This window comes from Oryza brachyantha, chromosome 6, assembly GCF_000231095.2.
Source record: "Oryza brachyantha chromosome 6, ObraRS2, whole genome shotgun sequence".
Lineage (NCBI taxonomy): Eukaryota > Viridiplantae > Streptophyta > Magnoliopsida > Poales > Poaceae > Oryza > Oryza brachyantha.
The window spans coordinates 18,079,349-18,092,213 of record NC_023168.2 but is presented as its reverse complement, the minus strand read 5'-3'; the positions used below and the strand labels follow the sequence as shown (position 1 = coordinate 18,092,213).

Here is a 12,865-nt window from a genome sequence, read left to right as displayed (position 1 = left end):
ATTTGGCTTCCTTCAATCTGATTCATATCACTTGGCCGCAAAACACAGCTGGGTGATTGTTTACAAACATCATATTTAAAAAGAAAATAATCTATAAATAAAACTTTTATAAATATATTCGTATCGATCTAAAAACTACTTAAAATGAGTTTTGATAAAAAAACTTTAAAATCAACTTCTAAGATTGAAAATTTAAATTTTAACTTATATTTAACGACATAAGAAAAAAAAATAAAGGATGAACTTATTCACCTATTTATGCCAAGTGCATACCACGCCAGCGAAAACTGCCCACATGATAGGATGAGAACCGCCTCTAAACAGCTAAAGAAATTGTTTTGTTAACTATTTTAATAGTTGGAGGAGTCGATAGACATAGTTCTAAAATAGAATCAAATATTCAAATCTTACCTACTTTGAGGGATTTCGATTAGACTTTTTCCATTTTCCACACGCTCACGGCCAAAAAGCCCACGCATCATGGCGGTGAACTCGCTGGGGCTCAGGGGAGAAGGCGACGGGGTAGGTTTGGTTTGGGCTTCGATCGGGGTCGGGGGATGCCGGAGCTGCCGGAGGTGGAGGCGGCGAGGAGGGCGCTGGAGGCGCACTGCGTGGGGAGGAGGATCGCGAGGTGCGCGGTGGCGGATGACGCCAAGGTGGTCGTGGGCGTCACGCGGGTGGCGTTCGAGCGCGCCATGGTCGGGAGGACCATCGTCGCCGCGCGCCGGAGGGGGAAGAACCTCTGGCTCCGCCTCGACGCCCCGCCGTTCCCCTCCTTCCAGTTCGGTCAGCACCTGCCTGCTGCGCTCGCTCGATTACTTCCCTTCTCTACCACTATCACTGGAATCGTCAGTACCCTGCCGTTGCCTGGCTAGTAGCAAAAAACACTGGTACCTCTGTACCAAAATATAAGAACATTTTTAGTCTATTTAGTATACAGAATAATGAAATATCAAAAGTTTTTCTTTTAATCACTTTAGTGGTCAGCTTTTTAATTTTTAATTGATTAGATTCCCTTTGTAATTGACTCTAGAGTCATTGAAATCGTCAGAATCAGGATAGAAATGTTTATATTGTGGTATAAAATTTGAATCCTAGAAATGACTATATTTTGGAATGGAGGAAATAGTAATTTCTTGTACAGAAATGCAGCAATTTTTCATGTGTGTTGGATGCGATTTGGCGCAAATTAGAATGAGATTTCTTTGTTTTGCAGGGATGGCAGGGGCGATCTACATAAAGGGAGTTCCTGTGACTCAGTACAAGAGGCAAGTGTATTCTGGATGCTGTGAATATGTTATGCCATAATAGGCTGTTAGTACATACTAATTCAGAAAACGATTGCAGATCAGTTGTCAGTTCCACAGATGAGTGGCCCTCCAAGTACTCCAAATTTTTTGTTGAAGTAAGATTTCCTAGCACATCTATTCAGTATCATGATGACATTCATCATGCTGATGATTACTTTGACATTTATGCTTATAATTATAATAGCATGTGAAATGAAAATTAACAGTTCATAAGCTGAAGGAGATGCATAGTTTTTGTTCGCTAATACTACTTTGATTGAGTATTATAAAGAGAGATGGATAGGCAGTAGCTGCCTTGGTTTACTTTAGATACAAGAACGACCTTTTAGTCTATTGCTCAGGAAACACCTCTTCCGGCTGAGCCAAGAACTAACCACTAGCAGACTAGCTATTCCAAAATGTGCAAGAATGAATTGACTTCTTGATAACACAAACAAATAGTGCTTCTGTTCTCCCTGCAAATGTAGACATGCCATGTATGGTGTATCAGGATTTCTTAAGTTTAACATTCATTTTCATGGCTTATATAAGCACTTCTATGTTAGTTTTGCTACAAATAGTAATGTAATACACAATACATGCGTAGGGATTGTTGTTTAGCTTAAATCTGATTTCATAAGCTAGTTCTTGTGATGTTGGTATTTTATCACTAATGCATCAGCTATGTTCCAGCTTGACGATGGCTTAGAGTTTTCCTTCACCGATAAGAGGCGATTTGCAAGAGTTCGGTTATTTGAAGATGTATGTGCTTCCATTAGTTGAATCTGAATCTTTGAAGTCTCTGTCAAATAAAAGTCAATTATGTCCTTATTCAAACAATGATTTGCAGCCAGAAATTGTACCCCCGATTTCCGAGTTAGGATCAGATGCTCTCTTTGAGCCAATGTGTGTCGACACTTTTGCGGACTCACTGAGCGGAAAGAAGATTGGAATAAAAGCTCTTTTACTTGATCAGGTGATTATTACCATCAAACTTATATGAGGTTTTAGGTCTGCGAATGTTCCTACAATGTACGGGATTAGGTCCTTGTATTATTTATACAAACATGTCCAATAGATGATTTTTTTTTTTTGGTATTGAGCAGAGCTTCATATCAGGAATCGGCAATTGGATTGCAGATGAGGTGCTTTACCAGGTATTAATATGAAAATTCGTGGAGCATGTGCGAAATGCATAAATTACATTATGAAATAATGTTATTTTTTTCAGTCGAGAACCCATCCATTACAGATAGCTTCAAGTCTATCAAGGGAGAGTTGTGAAGCACTACATCGAAGCATCCAAGAGGTGGTCTAATTTGACATTATTTTGAGTGACTTTACTGTAATATTCTGGTGTACAATTGTGGAAACTTATGCCTTAACTCAATAAACTATTAGGTTGTGAAATATGCTGTCGAAGTTGATGCTGATTGTGACCGCTTTCCTGAGGAATGGTTATTCCATCACCGATGGGGCAAGAAGCCTGGTAAAGTTAATGGTGAGATTTTCCTCAAGTTTCATCATTAATTCATTAGTCTTGAATAAAATCGTGTAAAGCCTTTCACTTTTAGTTTTTTTCTAATATCTGATGGTGTATAATCAAACATGCTAACTATAATATATGTACTATTTTAAATGTCTTGCAGGAAAGAAAATTGAGTTCATAACTGCTGGTGGCAGGGTGAGCAATCCTCTGCTTCAGTACTACACTTTCTAGTGCTACCAATGTATCTACCCTCTGATTTCTACTCTCACTATTCAGACTACAGCTTACGTGCCACAACTGCAGAAACTGACTGGAATGCAATCTGCTAGTAACAAATTAGTAGTTTCTAACCCAAAACAAGTGGCAGAAAACGATGATGCCAAGGGAATAGAGACAGATTCAGAAGACGCTGATAATACAAGGAAGCGAGTAGCAACTTCCAAGGCTGCGAGGGGAAAGCAAAACAGCGATGCTATAGGTGCCGGTTCCAGGAAAAGGAAAAATGGGGGTGGCAAGGAGAAACCAAGCAGTGACGATGGTGAAGATGATACGGAGACTGCGGAACTAGACATTGTTAGCATCAATAGCAAGGGTGAGATCGCAGATCCTGTGACAAGAAGATCATCAAGGAACACATCGAAACCGCGTCAAGTATTTAAATCAAAAGGGAGATAGCAAGAAATTAGGTGATATTTGCTAACATCATTTTGGTGTGTATATATATTGCCTTTCTTTTACATGCTCCTCAATGGTTATATACTCGTATTGTGAAATCATTGATACCTTGGTTAGTGAGTTCCTCTGTTTTATACCTTTATGTGCTAAATATATCTGATGAATGAAAACATGTACTTTTGAAGATGTAATTCTTCTATTAGACTATTATTAGTCTCTTGATCGTTCCTAAGTTTGCTCTATCATTCCTGTGGGTGTGGTGATATTTACTCTATGTGTTCATTTAATTAAGTAATCCATAGACTTATCTGCTATATCTTGTGTCATGTGTCCATGTATATGAAGCTCCATACTTACCATTCTGCATGCAGTAGATCAGTACAAGTGATCCTGTGAGAAGGCCTCGATTTCATTTAGAAATAACGCAGCTGTAAAATATTTCAAGCCACTTGTATTTTTACACATCTGCCGTCTCATGGACCAGCACGCTCACAGGCAGCCTTTTACACGTCTGTTTCAGTTTAAAAGTTTAAAATTCAAGCTAGGCCGCGTGTGTTCATTTGCCCATTTGGCCGTGTTCCACGCAGAGCCATGAGCAGCTACTACAAACGCTAGGCAACAAAATGACACAGGATTACATGGCTATCACATCAAGCAAACCGCCAAAGAAATCAACTCAGTTACTGACCAGTATTCGCTCACGGGTGGCATGCTGCCAACGGAGGCTGCACATGCTTTGCCCTAACCTTTCGCACCAATCATGGCTGTCGGTTACCCTGCAGAGAGCTGAGTCGTCAAGGTATTCTCTCTAGGTTTATTTTAGCTATCCGACCGTATGTTCTCCTTGCTAGTGATATGTCAATGCTCACACTGTCATACATGTGAGATTTTTTCGATCCAAGGGCTAGCTCTGACAACTATTCTATGTGTCCTCTTTCTCAGTGTCAGTACATCAAAATCAAGCATAAATCTGTCTGGAAAAGATTAACAGATTAATTAAATCACAGACATATTATGCTTAGATCCGACACATAACATCAGATTGAGATTGGTACGACTGCATGCATGCACGCACTGTCTGCACATGGAAATATGCAGGATTACATATTTAATCAAAATTAAAGGCAGGCATACATTATTAATTTCTGGCTAGGATGATATGATCTTAGTGAAAACAATTTCTGAACAGTTGCTGTCTTATTGATCAGCTCACACCACGCACCACACGAATCAAGAAGAACAAGCATGCAATTAAGCTGAAACATTGAAACAAAGTTAAAAAAAAACACACACACACAGAGCAAAACGAACTCCAATCTATCGATCCATCGTTAGCGGATCGATCCGTTCCTCCTCTAGCTAGCTAGCAGACGACATCCTCTCATGTCTCCACACACTAACAAATTAAGCAACAACAATTAATTAATACACCTCGTACTCATCATTAGTCGAGTAGCCGACCTGCATTTCATCACAAAATTAACACAACGTCAGATACTCATGCAAGCTAACAAAAGATCAGCATTTGACTGCACCACGATTCTGAAACGAAATTTATTTGCAGCAACCAGCTTACATGAACTTGAGCTTGGCCGGGACGCCATGGCATGAGCTTAGATGGCGCAGGTGTAGCCGGGGGGAGGGTTCTTGCCGCAGGTGAGGAGGAGCTGGAGCGCCAGCGGCAGGTAGATGTTGATGTTGAGGAGCTTGAGCTTGATGGTGGTGCAGAGGCAGACGGCGGCCTCCAGCTCGACGAGCCCCTCCAGCAGCGGGCAGCACTTGTTCACCACCGGGTCGCCGATGCCGACGTGCACCAGCCCGCCGAGGAGGTCCACGCACGCGCCGATCTTGAGCGAGTCGACGGGGCACCTCTGCGACGTCGGTGGCGGCGGCGGCGGCGGGCACGGCGTCGTCGTCGGCGGCGGGTAGGTCACGGGCGGGGTGACGACCGGCGGCGGGTAGGTCACTGGCGGGGAGATGACGGGCGGCGGGTAGGTCACTGGCGGGGTGACGACCGGCGGCGGGTAGGTGACGGGCGGGCCGACGACGACCGGCGGGGTGGTGACGGGTGGGGGATAGGTGACCGGCGGGGTGGTGATCGGCGGGTAGGTGACCGGCGGCCGAGGGACGGGGCCCTTGGGCGGGTGAGTGACGGGGCCCTTGGGAGGGCCGACGACCGGCGGGCGGTAGGAGGGGCTCTTCGGTGGCCGGGTCACCGGCGGCGACGGGTAGGTGGGGCTCTTGGGAGGCCTAGGGTTCTTGGGAGAGGGGTAGGAGGGCTTGGTCTTGGGCGGGTGCGACGGCTTAGGGTTCTTGGGCTTCTCACAGTCGCACTCGGGGTCGTACTCGGCGAGGATTGGCGCCACGGCGGTGGAGAGGAGGAGGAGCAGCGTGAAGAGGAACGGCCGCAGATTGGCAGCCACCATGGCTGCTGGCTCTCAGCTTAGCTTAAGCTGAGAAGAGGAGGAAGGAGAAGAGTGTAGTGTAGGTAGGGGTGTGTGTGTGATCTAGGGTTTATGGGAGGTGTGGTTATATAGAGTGGCGAGCTCGCGATCTCGACTGACGCCGCCCGTGAACCCTAGGGCTACGGAAGCTTACTAAGAGGTTTTCCTCGTGTATAATACAACTTCGTACTCAAATGTTTAACGCCGTTTATATTTTTATAACCGTTTAATTATTCGTCTTATTTAATAATTATTTTATAAAAGGAGGGAGTACTACTAAGCGAGTCAAGTTAATTAATTACTGTCGTGTAACATTCGCTTAATCGAGTCATCGCCATAGATCATCAAAAATGCTAATTGGGTTTTGGGTGGAAGCCAGAAGACAATACGCACGTCATCAGTACGTATAAAATAGGAAGACGATCCTCGGGTCTGTCTATATAGAATTTGACAAAAAAAATTATACTAAAATCAATCGAATTTTTCTATCACACGATCTACAACCAACAAATCTGATTAATTAGTTATAAAATGATAGTCTGACAAATAGTGGGCTAACAAATCCAATTACAAACCAATAGTGAACTAATAAATCCAATTAGAATTCACTGTTATAATATTTACATAAATAAAATTATTATAAATTTCTAATAAAATTTATGCAATTACATATTATGAATTATTTCAACCAATAGTGGTCTAACAGATCCAAGTACAATTCACTATAATAATTATATAAATAAAATTGCCATAATTTTCTAATATAATTTGTGTAATTACATATTATATGAATTATTTATTATTTGTTGATCAATTCTACTAGCCTTGCATAACTCGTAGTACATAGATATATGGGTTGCGAAGCGCAAAATAAAATCCATCACTAATCTTAAAGCATATCTGAAGGTTATAGATTTAACTCAAAACATAGTCAAAAATCTGTCACATGACATCTAGCAAATCCCTTTTTTTACCAGTTCTTTAATAACTATTCACATTGTGTTACAGGACGTAAGAGAACGTCCTCTCGAGAGCTTAAAATCCAATTCCTATATATTATCATCGGATTGATTTGGCGCGCCGACGCCAACACATGCATGCACGAAGCAATGCATACATGCATCTCCACTGCGCGACTCAAATTAAGTACACGGATCAGCACACGCAGAGACGCACTAGAGGAGCAAAGCAAGCAAGTACGTACTACTGCACAGACAGTTTTTAGCACACGGGGTAGGTACACCGTGTACTTGCATGTCATCTAAATAATCATAAAAAATATTAAAAAATTAATAAAATAGATTAATATGAGTTATATCACTCCACAAACATATAAGTTTAAATTCAACTTTTACAAGTTGTAGCAAAAATAACAAATAAAACTAAGACTAACTATACGCATATTCATAATTATTTTTGTTATTTTTGCTACAACTTGTAGAAGATGAATTTAAGCTTGCATGTTGGTGGAGTGATATAACTTATATTAAACTATCTTGTTAATTTTTTATATTTTTTATAACTATTTAAATAGCATGCAAGCAACGGATATATATATACCCGTGTGCTAATAAACTGCTTCCAGACTCGTCATTTCGGCAGCGCAACCGCGACGGACGGATCGATCGGTGGCTAGCGCGCGGGCGGACCGGGGCGGCGCCCACAACTCCACAAGCGCGGTCACGAGCGCGACCTAGCCATCGACTGAGAGCGAGCATGCATGCGCAGGGAGCAGGACCCCACGCCCATCTACTGGCTGGCATGCATGCATGTACACTGTTCGACCACACCGACGGGTCACTGCGTACGTACTCAGCAGTGCCAGGACCAGCAAAATCTTCCATGTCCCAGCGTACGTGCTACTACTACTGCATCGATCTAATGGAACTGAACGATCTGAATACACTTATACACACGTTAACCGTAGATTACTCTCTCTTACGTGGAGATTTAAGACATACCTGTTCACACGCTCGTCGAAATGATCAAAAGTGACAGGGTATATTTTAAAAAAAATTATAAATAAAACTTTTATATGTATATTTAGCGATATAAAAGTAAACTATGACCAGAATGCTTTGAAGAAAAAAAATCTAAAATCAACTATAGATTTAAAGTTAAAAATTAAAATTTTAGCATATAAGTATGGTTAAAAGCGAAATGATGGGGTGATTATGTTTTCTTGGTTGCGCGCGCGGGCGGGTGAGATGCACCGGAACGCGCGCGGCTCCGCTTCGGGCGTCCGTCCGTGAAGGCGTGAGTGGGTCACGTACCGTAGGTAACGCGAACATCCGTGACCCGGGCGGGGCGGCGCGCGGGCGCGGCGACCCCTGCCTCTCCAGCCGCGCGCTGGCAGCAAACAAAAAGGCATCATTTCCTGTGCAGCCCCCCGCGCGCGCGGTGGCTGTCGCCTTGCTCGGGCTACGGCAGCAAATTGGCAAAGCTGCTCGCTCGCTCGCTATATGCTCTGTTTACTACCAGCACCATATGCCGCTGCACGCACATCTCGCCAATCTATGGGCGCGGTTTTCCGTGAAGGTGCCGTGTGTGCTCTCACGCTGATTGGGCCAATGCTAGCTTCTCTCGACTCTCAAGGCAGTGTGGTGACTCTGCTTTAGGGGGTCCAGTTTTACTTCGGTTTTAACTCATTTTTCAACTCAAGTTTTACCGCTTCATTTGGAGACCACATAGTTCACGTGGACACGGCCTGGCGAGTTAGAGGCCAGTCAGGCCACTTACCATGCAAGATCCTTATGGGAGGTCTTAGAGCATCCCAACAACTCATCTAAATTTAGTCATCCACATCTTCATTTGGATGATCATATAAAACACTTTCATTCTTCATATCCCTTTGTACTCCAGCAGATCATCTATATATAGTATCCTCTATATCTATTTGGAGGATTGGAGAGAGAACATCTAAATCTGGAGTTTTTCTCTTCTAATATGGATGACATCGAAAAATAGATGATGAGATAGATGTTTTGCTGGAGCTCAATTTTTACTCTTCATCCTCTATTTCTAGGATGGAGGATGGGATGGATGAGCTGTTAGGGATGCTCTTAGAGTTTACTTGGCTTTTACGTAGGCTCGGAACATACCTTATTTGATACCACCCTGTAATTTGGCTTCAATTTTTATATTAGTTTCTATTATTTTTTATTTTAATTCTTGTATTTTCTAAATTTATATATAAGTCTAAATATTTTCGGTTAACATCCATAAACCAAAAAACAATATAAAAATCCACCCCTATGACTTTCTCCACCATTCACTAACATCACCCTAACATCAACAACTACGATTCTCCTCATCTTGCCTCCACTGCCACTAGCTCCCCCTCCCTCTCCAGCCTCTCCTATCGCTGGCTCTCCCCTCCTCATTTCATCAATGCTTCTCATTTCCATCTGCACCACCGTTGTTCCCCTCGCCACAACCCGGTGTCGATGGGCAACCAATGAAGGTAGTGAGGACAATTGGAGACGATGAAGCTACTATTAGGTCTCAAACAATACGACAGCCACGGTCGACTAGGTAGAAGTTGAGAAGACGGACAACGGACGCCACCTTTGATGTTCTATTCGCCTAGCAGGCATAAGGGCTAGCAAATCAAGGCGACATGCCCCAGCTTGCTCTACGATGACGCAACACAAATTGGGGTTCAACTTCCTTATTAGACATGCTTTGTTATCATTTTCGTGGCGTCACAAGTGGAGCTCGTCGACAATGCAGTTCGAAGCTAGATCTTGGCGACGACATCGGATCCGGCCGCGAGTTCGCCGCACCTCCCCACCTTAGGTGATATGGAGAAGCTCGTGATGCCCAATAGGGGAACCCACATTGAGGTGACGGCTAACCGAGTGGCCGGGTTGTCTCGGTGACTCAATAGTCAATATTATCAATGGTCCTGCTTCTTTCTCTAGATCCGAGATTTCATATTTCTTCTAACGAGACCGCCATGACTTTTATAAGGCGTGTATGATCTGGTAAAGCCACTACTCCGCACTTTTCTCTCTATGTAATCAGTCTGCCTACATGACAAGTTATGACCATGTTGGTGCATTTTAAATGGCCTTACAAGTCTCACTTCTCATCTAGGTCCCGCGTGATATTTAATCCAAATATATTTAGGAAGCCCGTATATATTGTACGGAACTTCATATAATCAGTGCAATCTGTTTTCCTAAGTTGCTATGTAATTTACCCTCACGTACTTTATTTCAATAAATTATCTTTGAATTAAATTGTGCGTATATTAATTATTACCTCTATTTTATATTATAAGATGTTCTAACCATCGCTAAATTCATATAAATACTAATGAATTTAAACACATATATAAAGCATATTTATTGATCCATAGATTAATCTAAATATGACTAAAAAATCTTATAATATAGAATGGTGGGAGTATTATCGTCGATTGGATAGGCATCCAATATATTATATATCACCTGGAACCTATCAAAAAACATGTATATGTATGCATGGTCCCTAAAATAATCCAGATCATGCTACTGAGCTGTAAGGTATTTGGATGTTTGCTTAGAAGTCTATGCATGCATGAGTTACCCTAAAAAAAATCTTTGCTCTCTTCCTGAAAACAGATTTTTGTCATGTGCATCAGTGCATTTATGCACTCCATGACTCCATGCATGTGCACTCTTCTGTCTTGGCTAGGCCGTCGAACTCGTTCAAAGATGATAGGCGTGATGTGTTCTTTTGTCATGATACGTCCATGCATTCTCTAGTTGAGGACAAACTTTATTCATTGCATAGGCAGGCGTGCCATGTCACCTTGTGTGCCACTTGCTCGCCGAGGGTCCGGATCCTCTGCAGAGGATCACTGTTCATATAAGGGGTACAGTAATCAATGCTACGAATAGTGCGTAAAACATTGTAGCAACTGTAATTCCAAACACTGTTTGCTACTGTAGCAACAACTGTAGCGATAAATATCAATCATTCATTTTGATCCAACGGTTGAGAAGTATACCAAATACAAATTACTATAGCATCTCTGTATTTTGTACTTAAATGCAGAGGATCTCATCCTGCTCGCCAAAGGTAGATGCTCACAAACAATCAAATCTTAGTGTGAGTGTGTGTATATCCTGCCTGTTTTTGTGCACGTATTACCTCCGTATTTCAGATCATTTTTTTAGTTTTTTATATAATATTTTGACTCTTCGTCTTATTTGAAATTTTTTGCGATTAATATTTTTTTCTTACTAGATGATAAAATATGAATAATACTTTAGGTATGACTAATTTTTTAAAATTTTTGTACAAATTTTTTAAATAAGACGAATGGTCAAAACATTGGACACAAAAATCGAAAAATGAAGTAGGTAGTAGTTAATTTGTCTTTACTAATTAATCTATGTTTTGTTGAGGCACAGCAAGACATGGTTGATTAATTAGTGTCAATAAAATCACATGGGCATGCAGAGTTACAACCACATCTCATTATTACTACACGTCTACATGGCCGGAATTAAGCAACCTACTGTGGCAAAGATGGTGCACATATAATATGATTTGGTCTAATATATCGTTTGATTTTCCTGCAAATTAAGGGCCAAAATACCATAACACGTACTCTATGCAAAGACTAAAGAGCATTGGAGACTAAAATAAGCCGGGTTGTAGCACTTGGAGTTGCTGTGATTTGCTAGTTAGGAATAATACAGGTTGATTTTTCTGCAACAATTAAGGGCCAAAATATGAATTAACAAGTAATAACCATGCATGATTCATCAGATTTTTTTTTTGCAATGTAATACTATCACTACGGAGTGAACTGTTAATTCTATTAAAATTGGGCTGGAAACCTGAAATGTTGCTACATCATCGTGTGCATCCCAAACGTTGCCATTGGACCTAAGAGCATTCAATTCCACCAAAAAAACACAAAAAAACCCATGTAGAAAAAAACAACATCACATGCTGTCCGCGTGCGGAGCTCCCCGTTCCACCTCTTTTTAGTCCCACCTCGGGAAACTAGCTCGACGGAGAGCGACTTAAATAGTCGGAGCGCGCCTCCCATCCTCGCCGAGCTCAGCAGCGCGAGCTTGTAACCCGAGCGGGGGCAGTAAGGTGGCTTGGACGTTGTCGTACGGCTGCGGGCCTGGGTCGGCTGTGCTCAAGATGGCCCGCCCGATTCCAAGTTGCGTAGCTGGGCCGGCGGGGCTTGAGCGAAAGCTCTGGGCCCCACGGTGTTCCTAGAGCGGCAGGCATTGCGTTAGGCTGGTTTCACAGAGCAGCGAAAACTGCCCGCTTCCAACGGTGGAAGGATAACGGGCCGCCGCACTGCTGGCCCGCTTGGGTCTCGCCGCCTACTGCAACGGACAACCATTTTTTTTTTCACTCTTTTTGCCGTTCTTTGCTGCTCGCTCACATCTATATCTCATCATGTAGAATTCGACTCGCGTTTGAACTACTGCCGTCCAAAAACGTAAACTCGTATTCTGCCTGATCCATACAGTGGCAGCTCGCTCTACTAGCCGTAGTGTTTCAACCATTACTGCTTTATAATCAAATCACACTGCAGCTTGTTGCATTTTACTCGTATTGTTTAGAACAAAGACAATGTGGGATACCTTCGGTCACCAATCAAACAGCTCTCTCTCAAGGCATACCCCTCGAGAAGAAATCATCCACGCAAAACTCGCACACAATCACTCATATCTCATGCAACACCGGTAGCCTCAAGCACAATATATCCCACCCCAAACTCTGGCCGCGTAACACTCAAAAGGCATGCCTGATGCCTGATTAGCTTGCGCATCAAAACTCAAGAAGCCCACCTTTCAAACAGGGGGGTCACCAACCAACAGCAACGGATATTGGCTGGCAGATACAAGCAGAAAAGGCAATGTTCCTCACAATAGAAGTGAGGGTGCTGAATTTGTTAGTGGCATGAGCAAGATAAGTGATATAGACAAACCGGCGAAAAGATGGGCAAC

The 12,865-nt window shown here is 42.6% G+C and overlaps 2 protein-coding genes across 2 annotated transcripts; one reads left to right on the top strand and one right to left on the bottom strand.

Moving 5' to 3' along the window:
* The first annotated feature begins 474 nt into the window (after positions 1–474).
* LOC102709936 (formamidopyrimidine-DNA glycosylase-like) lies at positions 475–3,676 on the top strand. Its single transcript, XM_015838373.2, has 10 exons — positions 475–786; positions 1,217–1,268; positions 1,348–1,405; positions 1,983–2,051; positions 2,140–2,265; positions 2,396–2,446; positions 2,521–2,598; positions 2,691–2,790; positions 2,939–2,973; positions 3,055–3,676. The coding sequence occupies exons 1-10, from the start codon at positions 558–560 to the stop codon at positions 3,451–3,453; spliced, it is 1,197 nt and encodes a 398-aa protein (XP_015693859.1). The 5' UTR covers positions 475–557; the 3' UTR covers positions 3,454–3,676.
* Positions 3,677–4,476: 800 nt separating this feature from the next.
* Positions 4,477–5,958, bottom strand: LOC102712370 (36.4 kDa proline-rich protein-like). The gene is made up of 2 exons (XM_040525147.1): positions 5,030–5,958; positions 4,477–4,914 (listed from the first exon to the last, which is right to left on the bottom strand). The coding sequence occupies exon 1, from the start codon at positions 5,877–5,879 to the stop codon at positions 5,067–5,069; it is 813 nt and encodes a 270-aa protein (XP_040381081.1). The 5' UTR covers positions 5,880–5,958; the 3' UTR covers positions 4,477–4,914; positions 5,030–5,066.
* Between the last annotated feature and the right edge of the window lie 6,907 nt (positions 5,959–12,865).

Excerpts from the sequence above, each read along its gene's own strand:
- LOC102709936 (XM_015838373.2), top strand. The coding sequence starts at position 558 with ATGCCGGAGCTGCCGGAGGTGGAGGCGGCGAGGAGGGCGCTGGAGGCG. Across the intron at positions 2,447-2,520 it reads CAGATGAGGTGCTTTACCAG|TCGAGAACCCATCCATTACA; the intron begins GTATTAATATGA and ends TATTTTTTTCAG. Across the intron at positions 2,974-3,054 it reads TCATAACTGCTGGTGGCAGG|ACTACAGCTTACGTGCCACA; the intron begins GTGAGCAATCCT and ends CTCACTATTCAG.
- LOC102712370 (XM_040525147.1), bottom strand. The coding sequence starts at position 5,879 with ATGGTGGCTGCCAATCTGCGGCCGTTCCTCTTCACGCTGCTCCTCCTC.